This window comes from Pteropus alecto, unplaced genomic scaffold, assembly GCF_000325575.1.
Source record: "Pteropus alecto unplaced genomic scaffold, ASM32557v1 scaffold92, whole genome shotgun sequence".
Taxonomy (NCBI): domain Eukaryota; kingdom Metazoa; phylum Chordata; class Mammalia; order Chiroptera; family Pteropodidae; genus Pteropus; species Pteropus alecto.
This window is the reverse complement of record NW_006432447.1, coordinates 8,635,623-8,660,308: the sequence shown is the minus strand read 5'-3', so window position 1 is coordinate 8,660,308 and position 24,686 is coordinate 8,635,623. Positions and strand designations below refer to the sequence as shown.

The following is a 24,686-nucleotide window of genomic DNA, read 5'->3' as shown; positions in this document are numbered from 1 at the left end:
AAGAGGTTACTATCCAAAATATATAAAGAACTCATACAACTTAACACCAAAACAAACAAGCAATTTGATTAAAAAACAGGTAAAGGACCTGAATAGATATTTCTCCAAAGAGGACATACAGTTGGCGAAGAGATATAAGAAAAGATGGTCAGTGTCACTAAGCATGAGAGAAATGCAAATTTAAACCATAATGAGCTATCACCTCACACCTGTTAGAATGGCTGTTATCAAACAGACAGGAAATAACAAGTGTTGGCAAGGATGCAGAGAAAAGGGAAACTTCACGCATTGTTGTGGGATTGCAAGTTGGTGTAGCCACTATGGAAAACAGAATGGAGGTTCCTCAAAAAATTTTAAATAGAACTACCTTACAGTCCAGCAATCTACTTCTGAATATTTATCTGAAGAAATAAAAAAACACTAATTCGAAAAGATAGATGCATCCCTATGTTCACTGCAGCTTTATTTACAATTGCCAAGGTATGGAAGAAACCTGTGTGTCCATTGATAGATGACCGAATAAAGAAAATGTAGTACATATATATAATGAAATAAAAATGAAACTTTACTATTTGTGAAAACATGGATGGAGGTAGAGGGTGTTATGCTAAGTGAAATAAATCAGACAGAGAAAGACAAATATGATATGATTTCACTTATATGTGAAATCTAAAAAATATATAAATAAACAAATAAAACAGAAACAAATTCATAGATATAGAGAACGAAATGATGTTTGCCAGATATGAGCATGGTTAGGGGACAGGGTGAAAAAGGTGAAGGGATTCAGAAGTACAGACTGGCAGTTACAAAATAGTCATGGGGATATAAAATACAGTACAGGGAATACAGTCCATAACATTGGAAAAACTATGTATGGTGCCAGGTGCATACTAGACTAATTGAGGGAATCGCTTTATAAGTTATATAAATGTCTAACCACTATGCTGTACACCTGAAACTAATATAATATTTAACATCAATTGTAATTAAAATTTTTTAAAAAAGAATCACATCTGAGGCTCAGAATGCTTACTCTGGTGTGGGACCAGGCAGGTTAACCTCTCTGAGACTCAGTTTCCTCTTCTGCGAAACAGTGATAATATAACCTACTCCATGGGTTTATCACATACGTAATGAGTATTAACAAAATCTCAGCATCAGGCACACACAGATGCTTAGCAAAGGGTCCTTGCTCCTCTTCTCTCTTCCATCCAATCAATCCCCCCACAGAAATAACTATGGTCATTGGCTGGTTTGGACTGGGGTCCTAGAAGTGAAGGAGAGAGAAGGGATGGATAATTGATGGGGCATCATGATTGACTGATGGTTGGGCTGTGGGGTGGAGAGAGTGGGAGGGTTGAGGGAAAGCTCCAAGGTTTTGGGCCTCTGCACCTGGAGGATAGAGGTACCATTCAAGGAGCCAAGTATAGGGGAGGAGGGATAGGTGGACGGGGCAAGTTGGGAGAGCAAGAGGAGATGGTAAGCTTGGTTTGGAGGGTGTTGAGTTTGAGATGTCTGTGAGACTGAGCTAGTATCTGGATACTATTGAATGCATGAGTCTGGGGTTCAGAGGAAAGGCCTGAGCTAGGAGGAGGGTGTTGAGTTTGAGATGTCTGTGAGACTGAGCGGAGTTAGTATCTGGATACTATTAAATGCATGAGTCTGGGGTTCAGAGGAGAGGCCTGAGCTAGGAATCTCCAATGTGCAGGTGATACATAGGACAGGAGCTGATGGGAGAATGTGAGAAGAAAGAAAGAAAAGAGTCTGGGAGTGAGGCAACCTTCTCAGTGTCTCCTCTTCTCATCCCACCTGCAGCCTCTGAATCAACCCTGTGGGGTTCAGCCTAGGACTACATGGGAGCTGAGGGATCACACCACTCTGCATGCTCCCCGCTCAGGCTGGGGTTAGACGTGGCTCTGGGGGTGGTCACTCAGTTTGGAGGAGGGGCCGCCTTCTTGTTCGTGTGCTGAACGAGGCATCAACAGGAACACAGTTAAAAGTGAGAAGTGTTACTGAGGATGCAGGAGAAAGAGTACTTTTGTGTGCTGTACAGGGCAGTAGAAGTTGCTACAATGTTTCTACATGGATGTGTGGCAATTTGTATCAAGAACCTTAAAAAGTGCACCTGTGTATTTCACTATTACTAATTTTTTTCTAAAAAATATCAGTTCTTGAGAGAATGAAGATATACAATATGCTGCTCATCAAAGCATTGTTCATAATGGTGGAAAATGAAAACGGTCTTAATATCCACAGTATGGGAACACCCTGCATGCTATCACAGAACAACATGTAGCCCTTAAAATAGATGATATAGAAGTATATGCATTAACATAGAAAGATGTTCACTATACATTTTGATGTGAAAAAAGCAACGAAAAGCCTGTATAATATTTGTTTAAAAATAGAAGTATTTGTATATGCAAGTGTAGAAAAAATATGGAAGACTAGGCACGAGAATGCTTAGCGGCTGTTTCTCAGTGGTGGGATGAAGAACGATATTACTTTTTCTTTCTATTTGTAAATAGTTTTTTGCAATGAGCTTGTATTGCCTTTACGCATGGAAAAACAACAGAGCCAGAGCCATTTCCTACAAATAGTGAGAGAGATGCAAGATCTTGCTTGAGTGGCTTTCATCAATGTCACGTGGAAGATGTGTTTGAGTTTCTGGAGAAGAGCCTGTAATGCAGGCCCCACAGCCCACTAAGGAAGCTAGAGGAGGGTCTCGGGAGCAAGAGCCACTTGCCGTTGTCAGAGTCCAATATTTGGAGAACCTGGGGACATGAAGATTTAAACCCCTTGTTCTTGTGGACCCAAGAGGATGCTTAACTCATTTGTTATTAGTGTTCCAGGCCCTCTCAGGTCTCGTCTGTTATCAAAAATAATATTACAAAAGATCAGAATTAGATGCAGAATCAGATAGATGATGCAGGCTTTGCAAATGTTGTTTTCCCGTGATCAGTCATTCTCTAAATCTTGCGTTGAAAATGCTGGCAAGCATTGCAGACTGGCTGAGGCACAGACTTGCTCAGTCGTTGCAGTGGGGATGTTGTCTGGGAGTCAGGAGGCCTGGGTTTAACTGATGGCTCCCCCACTTGAAAATGGTGTGCACTTGAGCAAGTGACTTCAAGGTTCAGGTGCTTAGCAGAAAAATAAGGAAACACTGGTACATTGCCACTAGGGGTTTTATGAGGATTAAATGAGAGAATTGGGACAAAGTTTTCAGTATAGGGTCTGGCAGTGTGTAAGAGCAGTTGCTCTGCTCTCTGCCTAAAACACTTTTCTGGATGTCCTTTCGTGACTAACGCTCACACTCTATTCTGGTCTCTGCTTAGATAGGTTTCTCTGACACTCCTATGTAAATCAGCACCCACCCCCTTCTCACCACTCTCTATTCTTTTTCCCAGTGGGTTATCCTTCATAGGACTATTATTATCAGTTATTATATTATATAGGAATAGGTGAGCCTCAAGGAAGCAGGGCTTTGTCCCCTTTGCTCATGGCTGAGGCGCCAGCATCTAGATAAGTGCCTGGCATATAGTAAATGCCCAGTAAATGAATGGCTATACATATTTATTTGAATAAGCGTATAGATGTATATCAGTTTCTCACTATTGTTAGTATTAAATGCATTATTCACTGAATGAATGAATGAATGAATGAATGAATATATATCAGTTATTTTCATGCAATCATTATCCTTAACTGCTATGTAAGCAATAGGTCTTTGCCAAGGGAAGGATGAAGCTTAAATACAATAAGTTGCTCTGATTCTTTGGTTCAGAAGTATTTCAGATAAATGCTCACAAGTAGGGTGTCTATTTGCTGATGGATGTCACAGGTCTCCCTGAGCTGTGAGGAATAGATTTTTTAGATATAGGAGTCAATTTATCAACTCGTGGAAAAGGTCGCTTTCTTCTTGACCTTTGTGAGCAGTTTTACAGTGATAGCATTTAGGCAGAATTGCCACTCTACTTTTTCCAATCTGTAAAGCATTGTAGAAATTGAACACAGAGTGGTAAGCAATGTGGAATATTGGGGAGGCAGGTATTGAAATCAGATCAACTTAGGTTTGAATTTTAGCTCCACAACTTGCTGTCATCATGATCTCAGATGAATTAGTTGAGCTCTCAAAGCCTAGATCTTGATCTATCAATTGGAGACAATACCGGCCTCACTTAATATGACACCTGAAATACAACAAGGCCCCCCAAATATCAGTCTCCTCCCTTCAACTGACCATTTATGAGAAAATTAGTGGGAAGGCTTGTGAGATTTGTAAAGGGATGATATGAATCTTTTTCTTGTTAAGCATATGAAATGGAAGCCCAGAGGTAGTACAGTTTAGGAATAAGGCAGGAATAGCTTAGCACTCTGAATTTGAATCCAAATACCTATTGTTGCATCTTGGCTCTACCACTTAAGGAGACCAGTAATCTTGATTTAGTGATGGTGATGGTGATGGTGATGGTGACGGTTTTGGTGATGGTGACGATGACAATTATATAATGTTGATAGCACCAAGCTCACAAATGCCTGGAACATGATTAGCATTTAGTAAACGTTAGCTACCAAAGTGATTTATTATTGCAAATGGACCATAAAGTATACTGTCCGAATTGGGACACTTTTGAAAATGAAATTGGATGGAATTAATAATTAAAGCAAGACAATAGGGATAAACTGGGATGGCCTGGGGCAAATGGAGGAGTCCTAGGTTACCCTATTGTTATCAGGACACCTGCCACTGAAGAACAAATACCCTGCCTTGGAAGTATTTAAGCAGATGACAGGAGTATCAGAGAGCCAGTCCCGACCTGCCCTGGATAAACTCAGCACTGGTTCTCTCTTCTTCTCCATTTAAAACTTTCCTGATTCCACTGGAACTCCATCTCCAAGAGGACTAAAATACTAATTTTCTTAGTTTGAATCTCATCGGAAAGAGAGAGGTTTGAAGAATTTCTGCTCCTTTGTTTCTGATAACTGGCTTGGGAATGTGCACAGATCTCAGGCTTCTGGTGGGCAGACTCCAAGGAAGAATGGGTGAAGTGTAATAATCAGCTTGCTGGGGGCGTCACCCAACCTGCCCTGGTGTTCAGAGAAGCCCTAAAGTCTTACATTCTACCCAAGCCAAAGTTAAGGAATTCATATTTGGCCTCATTTTGTCCTCCAATCTGAAACCAAGACTTGGGAATGATTTTATAACTCAAGCAGTTGTTATTTTTTCTCCCTCTAAACTTTATTAGGTTAATTCAAAATAAAAATATTCTCCTTCCCAAATTAGGCTTGAACTGGATTTTCTATGCTTTGGGGGAATGTCAAAACCTCTTTGCAGTTCTAAGGATGCTTCCTTAACATATTTCTTATTAGTGCTCCAAGCCCTCCTGGGTCTCTTCTGTAACAAAAATAACATAAATGATCAGCATCAGATTATCAAGCAAACCCTCTTCCCTGTGGGCAATGCAGTGGGGACTAAGGCTTTACCTGCGGCATCTGCAAAATGCTCTCTCAAAAACCCAACAGAGAGCACAGCCTCAGCAAATACCTCACTCGAAAGTATTTCCCACAATTCTTCAGGTTAGAATTCTTTTTATGTTTTAAAGTTCTTCAAATGTTTAAAAATTGATATAATGCTTAAGTGTTATACTCCTCTACCTGAATAAGAGTTCTTTGAAATTAGCATTTGGGCTATATTATGATGTTTTTACTAATACTTCTTGTAATTTTTCTGATTACAAATATGTCCTCCTAGTCCTTTGGTCTATGAAGAAGTGGGTACTTTAAGAGCAAGTACCATATTTTATCCTCCGCCTTTAGATGAGAAGACAAAAGAGAGTTTAGTCTTCTTATGGACACATTTTATATTCAGAAGTTTATAATAATCAGTAACTAAATTTTATAAGTAGCCTAAACTAAAAAGAAAAGGCAGAAATTTTTGCAAGTTTTAAATGCAGTAAACTTTAGAAATAGCTCGAAACCTTATTTTTGGAAAATAAAAATATTTGGCAGAGAATTAATTTTGAGGCTACTGTATTATTTGGGAAATTGCCTATTTGGTTATCTGGTTATTTGGCTGGTTATTTGATCAATTAGCATAATGATGATTCAGTTTACAGTGCTATAGTGTCTCAGGCTTTGGGACTAACCCAAGGACAGAATATTTTTTTACATAAGGCACTCAAAGATGCTGATAATTGAGAAGGTACAGCAAGACATTTTCAGGGGAAAGGCAAGGGCTAGGTGTTGGGGAGAGCATGTGTATATTCCATGGGGACAGAATTCAGATTGAATTTTTCCAGTTAGTAGTTCTGATTTGGGTGGAAGAAGGATGGGAATGAAAGCTGGTGGGGAATAAGCAAAAATGGGAGCTGTGGTAGAGGTCCCGGGTAGCCACCTTCAATCTCGGGTGGTATGAGTGGCTCCCTCTATTGTTTAGGTGGATAGGTCCAGGGAACACCTTGGTGGGGTGAGCTGGGGGTTCAGTGCCCGCACCAGGTTGGCTTAAAGGGTTGGGACCAAATACAAATACCAGGAACTGCTTTTCAGTAGTGACATGTCAATCCTTGCAAATTTTCATCTCATTCCATATCTCTTGTCCTCTGCCCCTGTAACCATATGGAGTTAGAGAGGTATCATATTACTGTGAATGTATATGGAAGAGGGCCTGTAAAATACACACCTATTTTAATTGTTATGAAGTATATCTTTTAAAAACTAACTTTGAAATTAAGTAGACACAAGGAGCTGCTTTCCAGAGAGGTGAGGGCACTTAGGAATGTGATACGGTTTGTGGCTGAATGACACGCTAAGCGATACATGAGATAGGAAGAGGATGGGGTGGGGGATGGGAATAGAGAGCATCCTGAAAATGGATGAGAATGCAGGAAAAGATGCTTACTTTCAGAGACAAGGGGAAAGGAAAAAGATGAATGAGAATCATTTACTATTGAACTGGAAAGAATTTAAAGATTGATCAAAACAAAACCTTCCCTCTATAAATGAGGTCACTGCATCACAGAGAGGTTAAACAAACTGCCCAAGATCACACAGGGAGCTGGTGGCACATCTAGGACTCCAGTCCAGGACATCATAAAAGATATTTAAAGGTACAAAAGGAGGACTCCAGAGAAAGCAAAGGGATTTTCCTAGGCTCTGAATTTAAGAAGATTACTTGTCTGACACAGATAACAAAGAAAAAGGCAAGAATTAATTTTATTCTTCTTGGTGAACTAAGGGCTTACTTACTCATGGTCACCCTACCTGAATCCACCTCCCAGTAAACAGAACAGGCAGTCAGCATTAAAAGTTGCACTGCTTCCCAGAATTTCTTAGCCAGTTTATAGGAGCTGAGATAACGGTATTTATTTATTACATCATTCATCACTCATATGGCTTCTGCTTGCAGTAGTTCTGCAAAGTTAGGGAAAGCTTTTCATGTGAGAAGCAGAAGGGAAATGAGTTGCTGGCTGTAATGTGCAAATTAGACTTCCCTGGGTCATCAATTTTATGCCATGAGGATAGTAGATATTATGCAACAAAATGCCAACCTGTGGAATCTCACAATGGGCATTGCATTGAGTTTGGAAGTCACCCTCTGCATTGTCATATCTTGTGTCTTCCAAATGGGTCCATTCCAATCTGAGACCAAATTCCTATTGATCATTGATAGCTCATGGTCTGTCAGTCCTTTCCGGATCTATTGTACCTGCTGTAATCCTAATATTCACTTGTGTCAGGAAAGGAACCAACAATCTGGATAATAGTCCATTGAACTACATTTAGTAGATGGGAGGAACAAACTCTGGAAATCAAGATCTTCACCAAGAACACTCAAGTCCATGTACATGATTGTTTGTGAGCCTGTAAACTTTATGAGACAGTTTTTTTTCCTGCCCTCCAGATGTTTTCTTTGTCCTCCTTTATTTCTTCAAACAATTGCCCCAAACATTAGTTCTTTCATAATGAAAACTAATGATACAGTGTCCATTATTCATTAATATCCCTCCCCCCAAGACTCTAGGACAGTGGTTCTCAAAGTGTGGCCCCCAACCAATAGCATCCCCATCACTTAGAAATACAAATACTGGGTGTCTTGCCAAATCTTCTGAATCAGAACTTCTGGGGCTGGGGCCCAGCACACTGTGTTTTAGCAAACCTCTAGGTGATTCTGATATAGTTCGAATAAGAGAAAAGCTGCTCTGAGGGAAGACAATGCATGATCCCTCTCTCATGAATAAGGTAAGAGCCTCAGCGGTTGACGATTCCTCAAGGGTCACAGATTTCCCTAACCTACTTACGAGAACATAAGGCAGGATGTTCTTGGTTCTTTTAAGAGATGCCCTCTGAATTTGCGGGGAAGAAATACACTAAAGAAGAGCCACATGGCAATGGAAAGCAGAGGACTTTGCACAGTCACAACTGTCTTCCAAGCCATGGAGGAGAGAAAATGCCTACAAGGAACATGATGATGAAACTCAGGGGCAACCACTGAATTTGGATAATGGGTTTACCCTATATCATAATTTACACTAGTTAGTAACAAGCTGTTAGAGTAAACGGAAAATATCATGAAGGACTTAGGAGCCAAACATAGCTGCATTCAAGTTCCAGCTCCATCTCTTATGAGCTATGTGACATCGCTGAATAAGTTACCTAGCTTTACTCAGTCTCAGTTTCCTCAAATGTGAATAGAGAGAAGGGCAACTCCTACCTCCCTGGGATGTGGTGATTAAATAGGGTGTGGTATAGTGACCACCCAGCTAGCAGCTGGTAAATAAAAGGGCCTAGAGAAAGTTAGCAGCTATATTTATTATTTTTATTATTCCTGAGTCATTGTCCACTGTACTGGTACATGGAAAAGGGGAAAATATTGAGACGAATGAAGCAGTTAATAAGCAGTGAAAGGAAATGAGGGCATCATATTAAACGTCAACTTGCTTATTCTGGATACCGAGGGACCGTGTCTCTCACAGGCATGCCCTCCCTCTGCTGGGTGCAGCAAGTGAAGGGCTTAGCTCCTGGCCTCCTTTTGGACAACAGAAATCCAAGGATGGTCTCCAAGCTCACCCAGAAGGAGTACACAGCTTTCCAAGCACCCTGCATCTCTGTGATTGGCCCCCCTCATCTATCTGCGAAGAACACACAGTTCTGCCTTGAGGGCTCTTGGAGGACGTGAACCTTCATTTGGCGTAATTGCTCAGTGCTAAGTCACTTGCTGTGCTTGTACCAACCTCACGGCCAATGCCAATTTCTAGCCTGCTGAGGGCTGCTATTTTCCTCTGCTAAAGGCCATGAGTCCTGCTGTTTCACATGGCAGAGTGAGAATGTGACAAACTCAGATGGACAGAGCAAGTACCTGTAGACGGCCTTGAGAAGACAGGCTCTGAATGTGTGACTGCCTGCACGGGTTCTGGGAAGTCATTTTACCTCTTTGGCTTCAGTTGTAGCAAGATAGGAATCGAAATTCCTGCCCCAAATTATCCAGAGATCTGATTTGAAACCATTTTTACTTACAAATAGTCTAAGAAGAGTAACTATTAAACACACACACACACACACACACACACACACACTGAATCCTCTGACTAAATAAAGTTCTCAACAAGCTCGAGGTAAAATTATAAGTTCACTTTTACTAACTGCCCAGGACATGGGTGTTCTGTCATAATGTTTTTACCCTTTTTACTTCCACCTTCACTCCTGAAACAGTGTTGGTCCCTCTGAGTGTCAATTCTTCCCACCTTTTCCTTGATTCTTATCACTTTAATAACAGCCTCTATATCCTGAGTGCTCTCTGTGTCAGGAACTCCCGTTGATCTTCACAATATTTCTACTATTATCTCCACTTTGCAAATGAAACCGAGGCTTAAATAGCTACAGGACTTTGCCTCTGGACATGTAATTGGAGAAAGCAGTGGAGCTGGGATTTGATGCCAGACCCTCGGGCTCCACAGCCTGTACACTGAGCGTTGTGTACAGTGCCTCAGATGCAGCCTATGTCTAGGTCACGGTATCTTGCAGTTTAAAAGGTTGCTATGCCCTGGGAAAGGGGTTCTATGGAATATGTCTCGATCAGTTAGAACTCCATGTTGCAAGTGGCAAAAAGAATGAGTTTGTAGTGATTTAATTAATAATGGCTTCAGACAAGACTCTATCTAGCCTGCAAATAATATCACCCGATTTCTCTCCATTTCTCTGTTCCTCCCTTTCGAGATGCCAGTTTCTGTTCCTCCTTATCCACATATTATGTCGTTACCCTTCTTCTTCTTCCCCTGCAGCTCTATGTTCTCCCCTTTAAGGGTACCATTTCCAGACCCTTCTTTCTCAGAAGACTTCAGCTAATATGTATTTGCATCTTATTATCTCTGATTAGTTACATACCCTTCCCTGAACCAATCATTGTGGCCACAAAAATAGGATATTCTAATTGATTTAAGCCAATCAGCGTCTGCTCCTAAAGTGTGGGAAAGGTCAATCCCACCAATCACAAGGCTGATAATATAAGAGGGTGGTTGTCAAAGAATGTACAAGATACCCAGAGAGGCTGGCATGTCACATGGCTGAGGGCTACCCTGAACAAATCTGACTTGCTGCTCACTTGCGTCACCTAAGCCATGATGTTAGGTCTCAGAACAGGTGGCCTTCCACATTATCTTTTCATAAATCGCAAAAGAAGAAAGACCTCAGGATTAAGGTTCAGAAGCTCCTGACTTCTGGTCTTGCTCTGTCAACACACTGAATCTTCCTGAGCCTCGGTTTTCCGAACTATAAAATGCAGATGATGACGCCTGTCCTCCCAGAATTGTCAAGAGGTTTAAATGAAATTATCACTATGGAAGCTCTTTCAAAAGTATCAAAATATATTTATAAAGCACTATTTACAATCTCAACTTCGGTGCTCATTTCTACATATTCTTGTAGAGATTAAGAAAATCAAGCCAGTGTATGCGTCAAATTTCCCTTTGCTCACCCCTCTCCAGACAGCCCAGTCATCTTTCAAGTCCTCATATGTTCTACATCAGTCATGATGCTTTTAGCTCAAGGAATGGAAAATCCCATCCCAAAGGGCTTTAACGGTAGGACATTTTATTCTCTTATAGTGAGTCCACAGCTAGGGTCGGGTCTAGCTGCAGTATGACAGGCCTAAGCCTACACATCTTCTGGGTCTGCCCTCCCTTAATGTTTGCTCTCATCCTCAGCCTTGCTGCAAGGTGGCTGCAATGGTTCCAGGAATCACAGGCAGAGAGGAATTCTTTCTTCAGTTGCGTCTCTTTTTTTTAGGCTAGGAAACCTTTCCAAGAATAACTCTGATGTCTTATTTGCTATAACTGGCCCCAAGCCCTCTCCTAAACCCATCTCTGGTGAAGGGAGAGGGGATTCATATAACTGGCTGAGATTACTCAGGATTGACTCTTGAGCTAGGGACAGGGTTATTTTCTACATAGTCACATGGTGGAAAGTGATCTGATAGATAAAAGAGGGGAGAGATTGGCTATTGAGTAGGCAATGAACAACATCTGTGTAGCAGATGCTGTCAGCTCCCTGCTCACATCTCAGGCACTATGACTAAAGTGCACATAACTGACTTATGACCACTTGCACCTGTATTTCTTGGCTTGCAAGCTTCTCCTGGTCTTTGGAGGTTGCTTTGCTGCCCATGCAATAAGCTAGAAGTGCTGGGGGACTAATGTTCCCACCCTGGGAACAGCCCTCAAAGACTAATGAGAGTAGATATATCCCCAAGTGTATAAATACCCCGCTTCCCTCATCCCTAGGGTGAGATAACTCTGTGGTGTTTGCTGTACACTGGCTTCCAGAATTTCCCCAGCAGAATTAAGCTCCAGTTACCCATAGTGGAGCTGGCTTGACGACACGCCCTCACAGTCTGCCTTCCTTCTCCTGTCATACGTTTTCACTCCTCTATGGTTTTTCCTTCACCTCCTTTGACTTCCTATATCAGAATCAGCTTCTTGGGAAACCCAAACGAAGATACTCTGTACCATAAGCCAAACGCCTTCCTGAATCCAGAGGCTTTGTACACAATTTTCCCATCTGCTTGGAGTGTGTTTCCTCTTTCTTCTCACCTGATGCACTCTCGCTGCCCCTTTGCATTCTGGTGTAAATGTCACTTCCCGTTGGAAGCCTTCTATGACCTCCTTTCCACTCGACACCATTCTCTTAGTATTTGCCCCTCTATCCTACAATTCTACTTAACAATGATTATAACAGTTGTCATTTAATTAATTGTTTGTGTGATTATTTGCTTCTCCCTTTATCCGCAACTAAACTGTAAGCTGCTTGAGGGCAGGGAAGTTTCTGGCTCACCACTATATCGCTGGCATCTAGCACAATGCCTGGCACAACGTAGAGGGTCAAGGATTTACTGGCTGCCGAAAAGATGAGGTTCATGAAAGATTAAAGATGTAATTCACTAGACAAAATGATCAAAACTTTAAATGAAAAAGATCTTTTATTCACATGACTCCTACGTGAATCTACATTTATTTCTTGGGATAGAATATAACTTTTATACATAAGGGATGCCCAGGGTCTAAGAGAGCATTTTGATGTGGCTCATTTATATCTATAAAAGATGCCATTTAATCATCTTTTAATTTTATTTATACATTACAGAATTCCACCTCAAATTCATGCATTTACTCACTCATTCATTCAATGCCTACTTATTAGGCTCTGTACCTGACAAGACCTTAGAACTATATCTCCCATCAACTCTTTCTAAAAGTCATGATAGAGATTATATTTATTAATACTATGTCAGATTCTCCGTCTGCCTCCCAGCAGCTGTACGTTCACATTGGGCTTTTGGCTTTCATTAAAGGAACATGGAACAATCCTACAGAATTTATCACTATATTTGCTAGAAAATGGTAATTGAGGGCACTGTTTATTTTGTCACTCAGGGCTCACATGGGAGAAATTTCTTTTAATGATAAGTGGCATGAGTCAGGGTAAAAACAAATATACAAACAAATGAACAAAAACCAAACGTACATGCATATGTGCCATCTCTTTGCCAGGCAGACTCTTTTACACTAGTTTCTAAATCAAACCCTTATCTCTGCATGGGGTTGATACAGATTTTGTGGAGTTTGAGGCTCATATAATTTAGAACCCTTCCCTGAGAATACAGTATAAAACCGCAAATAAAAATGTGACACAGAGCCCTGGAAGGGGTCCACATGAGAAAGGGTCTCTGAAGTTTAAGCCTCGCTGGTTTCACAGTAATTTAGCATCTGACCTTCATTCAGTGAAACTGGTTTCCTCCGCCTCTTAATCCTGCCACTGTTGTTCTGACCTCTATGCCTTCTTTACATTGCTTTCTTACTTCAAAGGCTTTCCTCCTCCTTCTTCAATCTCTGGGCCATATTTTTTCAAAGTTTGGTTCCACAATGCCTTCTTTGATTCTGCCTAGCAAAAAGTCTCCCTTCCCTGAAGGCCCATGACACTATGTATAGAGTCCAGGATATCTTGTCTCACTATGGCTTAAGGAGTGTCATAAATTGCTCTATTTGAGATGCATAGAGTGTGCCCTCTCCAATTAGAGTGTCTAGTTCTTGGGTATAGGGACTATTTCTTCATTTAGATCTCTCATTAGCACCTTCTAAAATTCTGAGTACAGCAGAAATGGTAGGAAAAGGGAAAGGGGTTATAGAAGCAAAATGATGGAGTTTGGAAGGGGGTGAACCTGGTTCAAGTTCTAGCTCTTCCACTTTTTAGTGTGGTGCCTTAGGCTTAATCTTTTTGAGCTTGGATTTTTCACTGATAAGTAGATATAATAATGATGTTTATTTCATATAATTGTTGCAAATATTAAGTAAAAGCATTTATTCATTCACCAAATATCTTTAGTCAAATAGCTCTCCTGAGCTATTTTTGGCGCTAGAAGCTTGGAATATATGTGAATGAGTAATACTCCCTGCATGAGGATTCTAATAGTTGAGTTAGGAGATGAAAATGTGTAATGTATCAGGATATGGCTGTAACATATCCACAACGAGAGTAAATGCTCAATAAATAGCTGTTAAATAAATGAAGGATTTCAGAAGAGAAAATGATTAATTTTGTAAAATAAGTAACTCTCTACATAATTACAGCATCATTCCTATGTAAATATAATATTAAATATACTGTATATGAGAATGCATGGGAAGTCATAAAGTGCTACATGTAAAAGAAAATAAAATCCACAGGAGAACGAAAGTAAGGGTTGAATGAGAGAAGCAAGAAAAAACAGGGAGAAAGAAAGGCCCTGAGAAGACAAGAGGGAGGAATGGACATCTGTTGACCCACCTGGCCAAGTGTGCACTCCATGCCACCCAGGAAGTCGGCCTCCTTCAGCCCATTGTGGTTGCTGCTGATGTCATGGACTTCGAACCTCAGGCGCTGCACCTCTTCAAAGTAAAAGTCCACGGTAAACAGTTTTGAATACACTGGGTTTATGCAGGTGCGAATCACTTCTGTTCTGTCAACCTGCAAGGAGAAAGAGAACCCACCAGAGATTAGGACTTTTTATTATTAAACTTTAAGCAAATTAATTTTATGGCGCTTCACCTTCTTCCAAATTGTAAATGCCCTTCATCAAGTCACCGGGGCAAGCAGTTCAAATGTCTTCAAGGATGCATCCTCAGAGAATTGGCTATGTATCAAGGTGGAAAATCTTATTATACAGGATAATCTGAGGCTTTGTATTTAAAGATTTATAGCATGTTGTATTGTTAGGTAAGAGGGTAACAAGATGGACTGATTATTAGTGGCTGCTTGGAGCCTCAGGATGAGAAAGAGTCTGAGGGTGCATCTGGGCTCAGGAAGGAAGAAATTGATAATAGATTGGTGATGTCTGATGGGTGCAGTAATGGTAAATGATCCTGTTGGTGCCCCATTTTAGCCAATTCTGCTCTAATGTGAGTTTCGTAACTCACAATTCCGAGCATAATGAGGTGGAAAAGACAGGAGAATGAATATGAAGATAACTGCCTTTGGTCTCAAGTATGTCTTTTATCGGGTTTATAATGTTTACTCAGTCATTTCAATTCTCTGAGCCTCAGTTTCCCCACCAACGAAATGAGGATTAGAGGATGAAAAGTCCTTTTCTGCTCTAATATTCCATGAGCTATGATTCCCCTTGCCTTCCATGGTAATAACTCTCCATTTGCCCCCTTCTCTCAGATCCATATCTGGCACTCTTCACCCTACTGTGCGTCCCTGGAGGATGACCTCTTTGGATTGAATTTCCCCGGCTCCCTTACCCTCCAGGTTCTTGTTGGAGTCAGCCAAAGGAGGGACCTGGCAGGAAACCAGAGAGTGGGGGGACAGAGAGGTGCAGGCAGTGGCTCCATGGCTCTGCACACGTAGAGTCTGCTAGCTGACTCCCTTCCACAGAGTGAGCTTTTGCTGGAATCTGGTAGCACAGCACCCACTCTCCCTCTCTTCAGACCCTGGGGTGGTAACGGCTTCCTGCTGTTGCTATCCCTGATGTCTCAGATGCCTCACCATCCTTTGTGGGTTCCCTTATCCCTGCCCATGCCCCTGAAAAGAGTCCCTCAGTAAAGAGTTTGACCCTTTGGGGGAAAGTCTCTGGATATGCCATCTGTTTCTAGCTGATAACCTTACCACAAAGGTTATTTTCTTATAAGGCTGTCACATGTAAAAATACACAATGCCATTTACAAGGAACACCTTCTGCTATCCCGATGGGATGGACAATCTAGGTTGCAAAGAGAAGGAGAATATGGTTCTAGTTTTGTCCCTGTCCAACATATAGAAAATCAAATCCCGACCTACTGTTGATTAGCATTTTACAAAAGCTATTGTTCAGACCAACGTTTTTGACTACTCTGGCTTCCCTGAAGACTTGGCTCCTATTTGAGTTAAATTTTACATTTTTATATATAATGTTCCTTATAGGGGACAGGACTGAATATATCATTGGCCAATTGTATGGGTACAAGGACTTACTGCATGAGCATAATTTTTTTCCAGTTGTTAAAAGATCATAGCTTTGAATAATAGTATAAAATCAGATGTCAGAAACTGGTAGTCTGCAAGTTCAGGCTGACTTGGAGGTGTTTTGTTTTTCCTACGTAAAAGAAAATTTCCTTTAATTTGCCAACATAAAAGAGGGGCTATTTCCATTGCCCACCTTTTGGGAAAAAAAAAAATCAGAATATCTGGCAAACTGAGACCACATTCACACATGGCAACAATTGATAACTGCCCAGCTCAGAATGGAACCTCATTCTCCATTTTCCAAGCTCTTTTCTCTGCCTGGTCCCTACAGGCATTTTTGCAACATCTGATCCAAATTTGTAGGATAATGAGCCATACAATAAGAGATTTAATTATCTTCATGTGGTGTCTTTTGATAGAGGATTTCAAAATAACTCCCAAGAAGTAACTTCTAAGTGGATTTGACATCCTCATGACAGAGAAAATGAACTTTCTCTCCTTGTGAATGCAAAATACAGTCCTAGGCAGGTTTAGATGATAGAAACAGGAGATAGAAATTCCATCCAATTCTAGACTTTGTTCTTCTGCTTTAACCAAATGGCACAAATAGCTGATGTGCACCAGTCCTGCTGCCTTTCTTCTCGCTTCTTGATTTTCAAATGATGATGATCCCATATACATATGAAGTTCATGTTGGTATTAAGATACACAGCTCAGATAGGCTATCCAAAGCAAGCTGCCAGTATGCGACACTGGATGACTTGTTTTGTTGAGGGAAATGACTGATTAGAAAGAAATTAAGCAATGTACATTTACATTACCAAGATAGGTAATTTCCAAAGATAATCTCAAGGCCAGGAAGAATTCTAACAGCACACAGGTGCTCAGGAAAAGAAGGAAAATGGTGATAGAAGACATGCTCTCAATACTAAATGCTTATTTGTAAGGTATTTCAAATCTGTATGCATTCCCAGCCATTATGGGAGATGCATTATCTTTTCCAGAGACTAAAGCCAGGTTTAATCTGAGCCACAGAGCCTAGGGTAGCTCATGGTTCTCACTGAGAGGCATTAAGGTCAAGGTGATTGTTTCTAAAAGACTATCCTCTGACTGGTGCTACTGGCTGCATCAGAACCAATCAAACAACTTTCTTTAAAACTCAAATTCCTATTCCCTACCCCTAGCAATTTTGACTCAGTAAGTATAAGGTGGAACTCAGAAATCTGTATTTTTAAGAGTGTCCCAGGCAATTCTGATGTAGAAATACCAACGTAAGGGAAGTCAACAGGGTCTATCTCTTGCTCTTACGTGAAGATTTTTTGTCAGGTTTATTTTAATCTTGCTGGCCCTTTGTTACCCAGGCTGCAAAAACTGCTTATCTCCTCTCTTTCCTATTTGTAGTGACTGATATACTCATGTTGCTTTACAGTTTGCACAAAATGCTCACATCCATTTTTTAAAAGTTGATTCTTATAACAATCATGTGATGTAATACATACTATTATATATGAGAAAAATCAAGGTCAAATATCAGCATAAAGTAATAGATGATACAGTGGGCACCTGAACTCCTGCCTTCTGACCACAAAGCCTGGACTATTTTTCTTAATTTGAATTTATACATGAGCATCCCTTGAAAGAAATGAAAAAATGCAGCTGGGTTATGGCATGATGGTGATAGAATCAAACACTGAATATTGCTTTTGCTGAGACGCTCTTTTAAAAATTTCATCTAAAACATTTTTCTGTATAACACTAAAGTTTTATAATAGGTAATACTTATGGAAGGCCTGCTATGTCATAGATACTTTAAAAATATATTATTCATAAAAAAATTTAAAATAATAAAGGATTGTAAGCTGACAAGTTCCTTGTAATCTGTGAGGTCAACCAAGGGTTGTCTCACCTAAAAAAATAAAATAAAATAAAAAAATAAAAATACATTATTTGGGGATGGGGAGCACAGCATAGGGAATGCAGTTAGCATTAATATAATGGCTAGGTAGAGAGCCAGAGAAGAAAAAGAGCAATTAGGGAGATCATTTTATAAACTACATAAACGTCTAACCAATGTACTATATACTTGAAAGTAATAATAAAATAAAATTTAAAAAATACATTATTCAAGTATAATAGATCTATAATAAACATCTATTTTAACTATGCAAATCAATAAGTTTTGACATACGTATATATGTGTGAAGCCATCATAATCAAGATAGTAAACATAACCATTACCCTCAGAAGTTTCCTCATGCACCTATGTAACTCCTTCCTGTCATCTTTCTCTTACCTCCATTCTCAAGCAGTTATTTTGAAATTTATTCACTCTTATATGCACCAATGGTTCATCTATTTTATTGCTGAGTAATATTCCATTGATAGACATTTGGATTGTTTCCAATTTGGCTATTATACATAAAACTGAATGAATATTCATGTACAAGCATTTGTGTGGACATATATTTCTCCTTGGACAAATACTTAGGGGTAAAATCAGCATATGTTTAACTTTTTAAATTCTAAAACGTGTGTAGCGGTATCTCATTGTGGTTTTAACTCGAACTTTCCTAATAATTAACGATGTTGAGCATCTTTTCATATGCTTATTTGTTATCTGTATATATTTTTTTGTTAAGTGTCCATTCAAATCTGTTGACAGGCACTCTCTTTTAATCCTTATAACAATGTTATGAGGTAGGTACTATTATTATCCCCTTTAATGGGAAGTTAGACCTATAATTTTCCCAATTTCAGTTTGCAAAAGGTAGGATTTGAACCTAGGTAGTTAAACTCATGAATCTGTGTGTTTCACGTCTATGGTATATAGTCATGCAAATCTGAAGCTTTTGCACCTAAACCCTATTGCTCAAAGTAATGCACAAGCCCAACAACAGATGTAAAATGAGGAACTTATGGAGAAAGTCATTGGATGAGCTTGTGGTTGTGTCTCTAGTGATCTGGTCTGTCCACTAGGCATACTGGAGATACAATGGGGATCCTGAGCACTGCTCAAACCAAACCAAACCAGACTGAATAGTGTAGGGGACGAGGTCAGTATGTCATTAAGAAACAGTTCAAGACCATGCACAGAATGGCCATCTGCTCCCTTGGGCTGCCAAGAGCTAGAACTGCCACAGGCAAAGGTGAAGTCATTGGAAGGTGAGCAGTAAACAATGTGATGCTATTAGTGGGGAGCAGGTAAAAGCAGGGACCAAAATTGATGCCAGTTACTGAGCGGACTAAGGTTTTCTGTAGAACAAGCCCTTATCGCCAGGGTAACAGGAGTTGGTGAAGAATGACATCATGGGCCAGAGAGAGATATGAGGGCCCTCAGGGCAAGATTATAATTAGGTATTCCTTCAAATTGATATTATTTAAATATCTATTTAGTAAGGGAGAAAGAAATTAATTTTCTCTGAATAAAGAATATAAAGCTTCTTTTTACATTCAAAAGTAAAGGACTTATTACAGACAATTTTTCAAACCATATAAGTTCCAAGAGAACATATTAAATCACAAAAAATTTATATAATAAAATAAAATCATTGAGTCACCAGAAACAGCATTATTCAATTTCAGGATTTCAGTTGTTTGTGGCTGCTGATTTCAAGTGACTGTCCTATAGCTGCAACAAAGAAATTGTGAGTCTCAAAACCACTTAACAAAGATAGGTTGGTGCTAGTGAGATATGGCTTTTATTTTCAATTTAAGTGAATATTCTACTCTGATAGGACTAAAACTCTTTAACACTTTGCTGGTTATATAAAGAGTCACATGTGGAAACAAATTTACTGGTGCCATTTTTGTGATATAGTCTACATGCCGAGGTTGCATCATTTCTGGCTGCCTGGCTGACTGATCTGCCACATGGATTAAGGGTCTGCTCATCAATTTCTAAAACTGAAAACATGCCTGATATTGGCAGCCTTTGCTTCTCCTTATCATGAAATCCTAGGCAGAAGCTGACCTTGCACCCTGACACATTCATCCAGCTTTGTGGTTCTCAATGGGGGCAATATTCACTTTTCCAGGGAGCATTTGTAAATGTGTAGGGGCATTTTGGGTTGTCACAATAATGGGGTGACATCACTGGATGCAAAATATTCTACATTGTGGAGGTTAGTCCTGGTTAACACAGAACTACATACCTCTTGCATCTAGTAGTGTTTCCAATTAGTGCAACTCAACTTCGACCCCAGCTGAACAAATAGAGAAACTTCTCCAAGCACTTTCTGGTTCTCAGAACAATCCACATGAATGGATTTATTAGCCAAGATGGGAATAAAGAGTGGGGTCTTCCAGAGAGAAACTCCAGAAGTCACCCCCAACTTAAAGCAATCACAAAAATTTGGGGGGAATAATACATTTCACAGAACTATCTTTTTAGAAAATCATTTTGACCTCTGCCCAGTAAATTATTTCACTTTTCCTTGAAATGGATGGCAAGTTGGGTGATAACCAATGGTGATGGTAACTTTTCTGCTCAGGCAATGGAAGGGGTGAGAGATAAAATGATACACCATTATTGTACACCTTCATACCTTCTCACAGATGGCACCTTACACGTTGTCATCAGTCTTTCTTTATCTTCATCAGCTAAAAAACATACTTTTATTTCACAATTTAACATATTTAAAGTTGAGATGCATGCTATAATTGATGACATGCCATTATTTAATTGGAAATATTTTTTCCTTAACTGGTGATTCATAAAATAGTATTTCATTTTACAGTGATTTATCATTTTACAAATGATTCTATCAAATATATCATCCTCATTTTGAAGATGATAAAATAAAAAGCAATGGCAAATGCAAGGCTCAAGCCCAGTCTGTCTGACTCCAAAATATATGCTCTTTCTACCAAACCATTTGTTATGAGTTGAAAAATGTCAAAATTTGTATGTTGAGACCCTAATCCCCAGTACTACAGAATGTGAACTTATCTGGAAATAAGGTTGTTCTAGAAGTAATTTGTTAGTTAGGATGAGGTCAGACTACAGTATGGTGAACCCTGATCTGGTATGAATGGTGTCTTATAAAAGAGGAAATTTGGACATAGACACATACACAAGGAGATGCCATTTGAACATGAAGGAGGAGATTGGAGTGATGATGTACTTGCAACCCAAGAAATCCAAAGATCACCAACGAAATACCAGAAACCAGGAGAGAGGCATGGGACAGATTCTTCCTAGTGCCCTCAGATGAAACAGACCTTGCTAACACCTTGATCTAAGACTTCTAGCCTCTCAAACTGTGAGACAATAAATTTCTGTTGTGTAAGCCATCCAGACTATGGTCCTTTGTTATGGCAGTCCTCATATACTAATATACCATTCTGCTTCTCTTGAGAAACATCCGGCCTAGCATCTCTCAGAGATTTATCTCTGTAAAGGCACTCTTCACCCACCACATAGTAAAACATTCACAAGCTCTATATTAAACTGAATAAGTAATTCAGAATTACAAATGCCTCTCATTATCGATCCATTAAAACCTCCCTTCATCTTCCTGCTATACATTTAACCTGGCTCTCAAGTAACAGGGCCTCTTTTGCCTGCTGGGTTTTTTTTTTTTTTTTTTTTTATGGAGCCCTGGGGATGAACCTTCTGGAGAGCCTAGAACTAGACAGTCCTTTTACAACCTGACAGAGCCCTAGACTTCTGCCATTCAAAGTAGACAGTCGAGTTATATCACCTTGCCCAGGAGTGTGGCTCAGAAGTAAATGAAATAAGCATCGCCCTATAGGGCACCTTCAGAGAGGTTTCTCATGCCATGGGTCCTGCCTGGTCTCCCTCTTTCTTTATTCCCCTCTACAGCCCCTCTAGGCTGCTGGCTCCATTCACACAGAGCTTGAGCCAATCTGACTGGATCAGCATATTAGCAGGGGTCTTGAATGTCCTCCTCTGCTGACCATCTCTGTGTCTTCCACAGCTCTTCCTTTTCCCCAGTGTGAATGCCCAATTTGTGTGGCTCAGTATCCTGATTTCTGCTCCATGTCTCATTGCCATGAGCCCCAGCCTACTTAACTTGGGGGTTCTGTCACTCGACCGGTGCTATATGATGGAAATTTCCATGATGATGAAACTGTTTTATATCTGCACTCACCAAAATAGTAGCCACTAGCCAGATATGGCAATTGAGCACTTGAAGTGAGACTAGTGGGATTAAGAAACTGAATTTTAAATTCAGTAAGAGTAGAGCCCTCATGATGGGATTAATGCCCTTATAAAGGAGACCCCAGAGAGTTCCCATGTCCCCTCAACTATGTGAGGACACAGTGAGAAGACACTGTCTGTGAACTAGGAAGAGGGCTCTCACCAAACACCAAATCTGCTGGTTCCTTGATCTTGGACCACCCAGCCTTCAGAACTGTAAGAAATAAATTTCTATTACATCCTTTCTGTGGTATTCTGTTATATTAGCCTGAATGGACTAAGACATCAGGTGATTTCGTTCAAAAATCTACTCAGTACTTTAAAAATCTTAACCAATGCACAGTTAAGTTTAAGAACCAGTTATTTTACCAACTTCTATGGCTCGGATCCAAGGTGCATGGATATCAGAAAACAGAAGGATCTACTCTGAATGCCACAGTCCAATCCCTGGATCAGACTGTTTATTAGTACATTTTTGTTTTCTTGGAAGCTGCCATTTTGACTGCTACTCATTTCGCTATAGGACTGGAAGACTGAATGAAATAACCACATTATGGGATGGTTTATTTTGGATGTCTAACCAATCAAGCACTCTATTACCTGGCATGCTCCCATTTGAGAAACAAGAGTTAGTGAATGCGTTGGTCATTCTCCTTTGCATCCCCAGATCTTTCTGTTCTGCTCTGTGTCCCAAGAGACTGGCCTACATGGATGGCTTCATTTTTTTTTTTTTTTTTTTTTGTGCCAGTTTGCCTCCTTCAGCCAATGGGAGGCATCAGCAGGAGATCAGAAAGTGGGAAGAAAAAGAGTGTTTTTGATGTGTTTTTCTGGCCCCACTCTCTGACCTGTGTTGTGATTTTTAGCAGTGACTATATTCCTGCCCCTACAGACCCTCCTAGAAGCCCTTCCTGCAAGGCTCCAGCTCCCACTGCCCACTGGGTTCTAGTAACCTCACCACCTCTGCCTGCCTATCGAGCCCAGTGGTGGCCTCCTACTACCTCTAGTTCTAGAGCATCTTAGCCTCCTTTGCTGATTCCTTTAACTTTATTACATGTCTCTAAGTGGTCCCTTTATTAACATCTCTTTTTCGGCTGGCAATCTGACTGTTTCGGCAAGACTCTTAAAAATAGCCCAGGAGCCAATTATAATTGAAAAATAAAAAATAGTAAACATTTAAAAATATGGCCCAAGATACAGCAAAACCTAGAAGAGCCCTCTGAATCTGAAGGTCAGAAGAAATTGTGTCCAGTCTGGTAACTCACGATGAATGAATTATATGTCTTTTAAGACTTTGAAAACTGGTAATATGTGTGGGGACTGATGTAGTAAGTTCCTTTTAGTCACAACATCCTATTCCCCAGCCATGTTCAATAATGGATCATAAGGAACATTTACTGAGTACTTGGTATGCACCAGGAATTGTTCTAACCACATCACATAAATTATTCCACTTAATCATCCTAACAAGCATATATTAACACTACAACTCTTATACATATGAGGAAGCTTAGGATGAAAGAGGTTAACTTGCCCAAGGTCACCAGCTAGTCAGTGATGGAGCCCCTGGGATTTCCCTTAAACCTCTTTCCTGGAATGAGGCATCTCTCTTGAAGAGGACATATCTATTCAGGTACCCTCTGACCATACTGGTGTCAGGTAGAGCCCTTTTCAACACTCAGAATTCCAAATGCTCTTTGAGAGGAAAATAATCTTTAACAGCCTCAGTTGGGTGACAGACCCTGAAAAGTTTTTTCGGTGTGACTCCTGAGTGTCTAGCATGCCTTTCCCAGTCTTCAAACTTTCTCTTCCCCCTCTTTCTATATTTCACTCTTGAAGTTTCTCCCACTCCACTAGAGGCCCTATAGAATAGCTCTGGAAAAATCTGGATGCTCCAAGCTGAGAGGACATAAGAAGATTCTATGACATAAAGAGTGTTTTTCAGTCCTAAATCTACTGCTTTCTATCCCCCGGTACAGCTGTAAGATGGCACATAAATATCAAGCAATCAGAAACTGCCTCACAAAATTCACTCCTGCCTGCTAAAAGCAGGCAGAGCCTCTATGTGAGGATGGGAGTGGGAAGGTGTTGAATTGCAGGTCACTCCAAGTTGCAGCTACTGTCAGATCTTCCGTATATATGAAGCTTGGAGGCTAATCCCACACAAGTGTAAAGCAATTTGCACTTCACTCAGATGTTGGTTATTAACAGGATGTTCCCACCACTTCATCTCTATTGCACAGCTGCGGAGTCCTTGGGGGAGAGGTTGTTCAAGACTGGAAAGTCTTAGTTTTATTATTAATTGATGTTTGAAATAGTGAAAAGAAACTCATCTGCAGGATGCTGCACACACACCCCAAATCCCCCATGCTCACCAGCTAGCAGACTGTGAAGGTGCACTCACGAGCCTGCTTCCACCCTCCTCACAACAGATGTCCTTGTGCGGGTATGAAGTGAAGGGGGTTGTCCCATTGCTTAAGGGCAGCGAAGAAGTCAACTCCCAATTGCACAAATTGTGAATTAGTCACATGATCCAAGTGGACCTTCTCCAGAT

The 24,686-nt window shown here is 40.3% G+C and overlaps 1 protein-coding gene across 3 annotated transcripts in view; it reads right to left on the bottom strand.

Moving 5' to 3' along the window:
- The window catches only part of CPNE4 (copine 4), a 415,982-nt gene that overhangs the window by 138,852 nt on the left and 252,444 nt on the right, over positions 1 to 24,686 (bottom strand). For all 3 annotated transcript variants that reach the window (XM_006907248.1, XM_006907247.1, XM_006907249.1), the window contains one exon: positions 14,317 to 14,496. In XM_006907248.1, the coding sequence (XP_006907310.1) occupies positions 14,317 to 14,496 (180 nt within the window). The remainder of the gene's footprint in view (positions 1 to 14,316; positions 14,497 to 24,686) is intronic.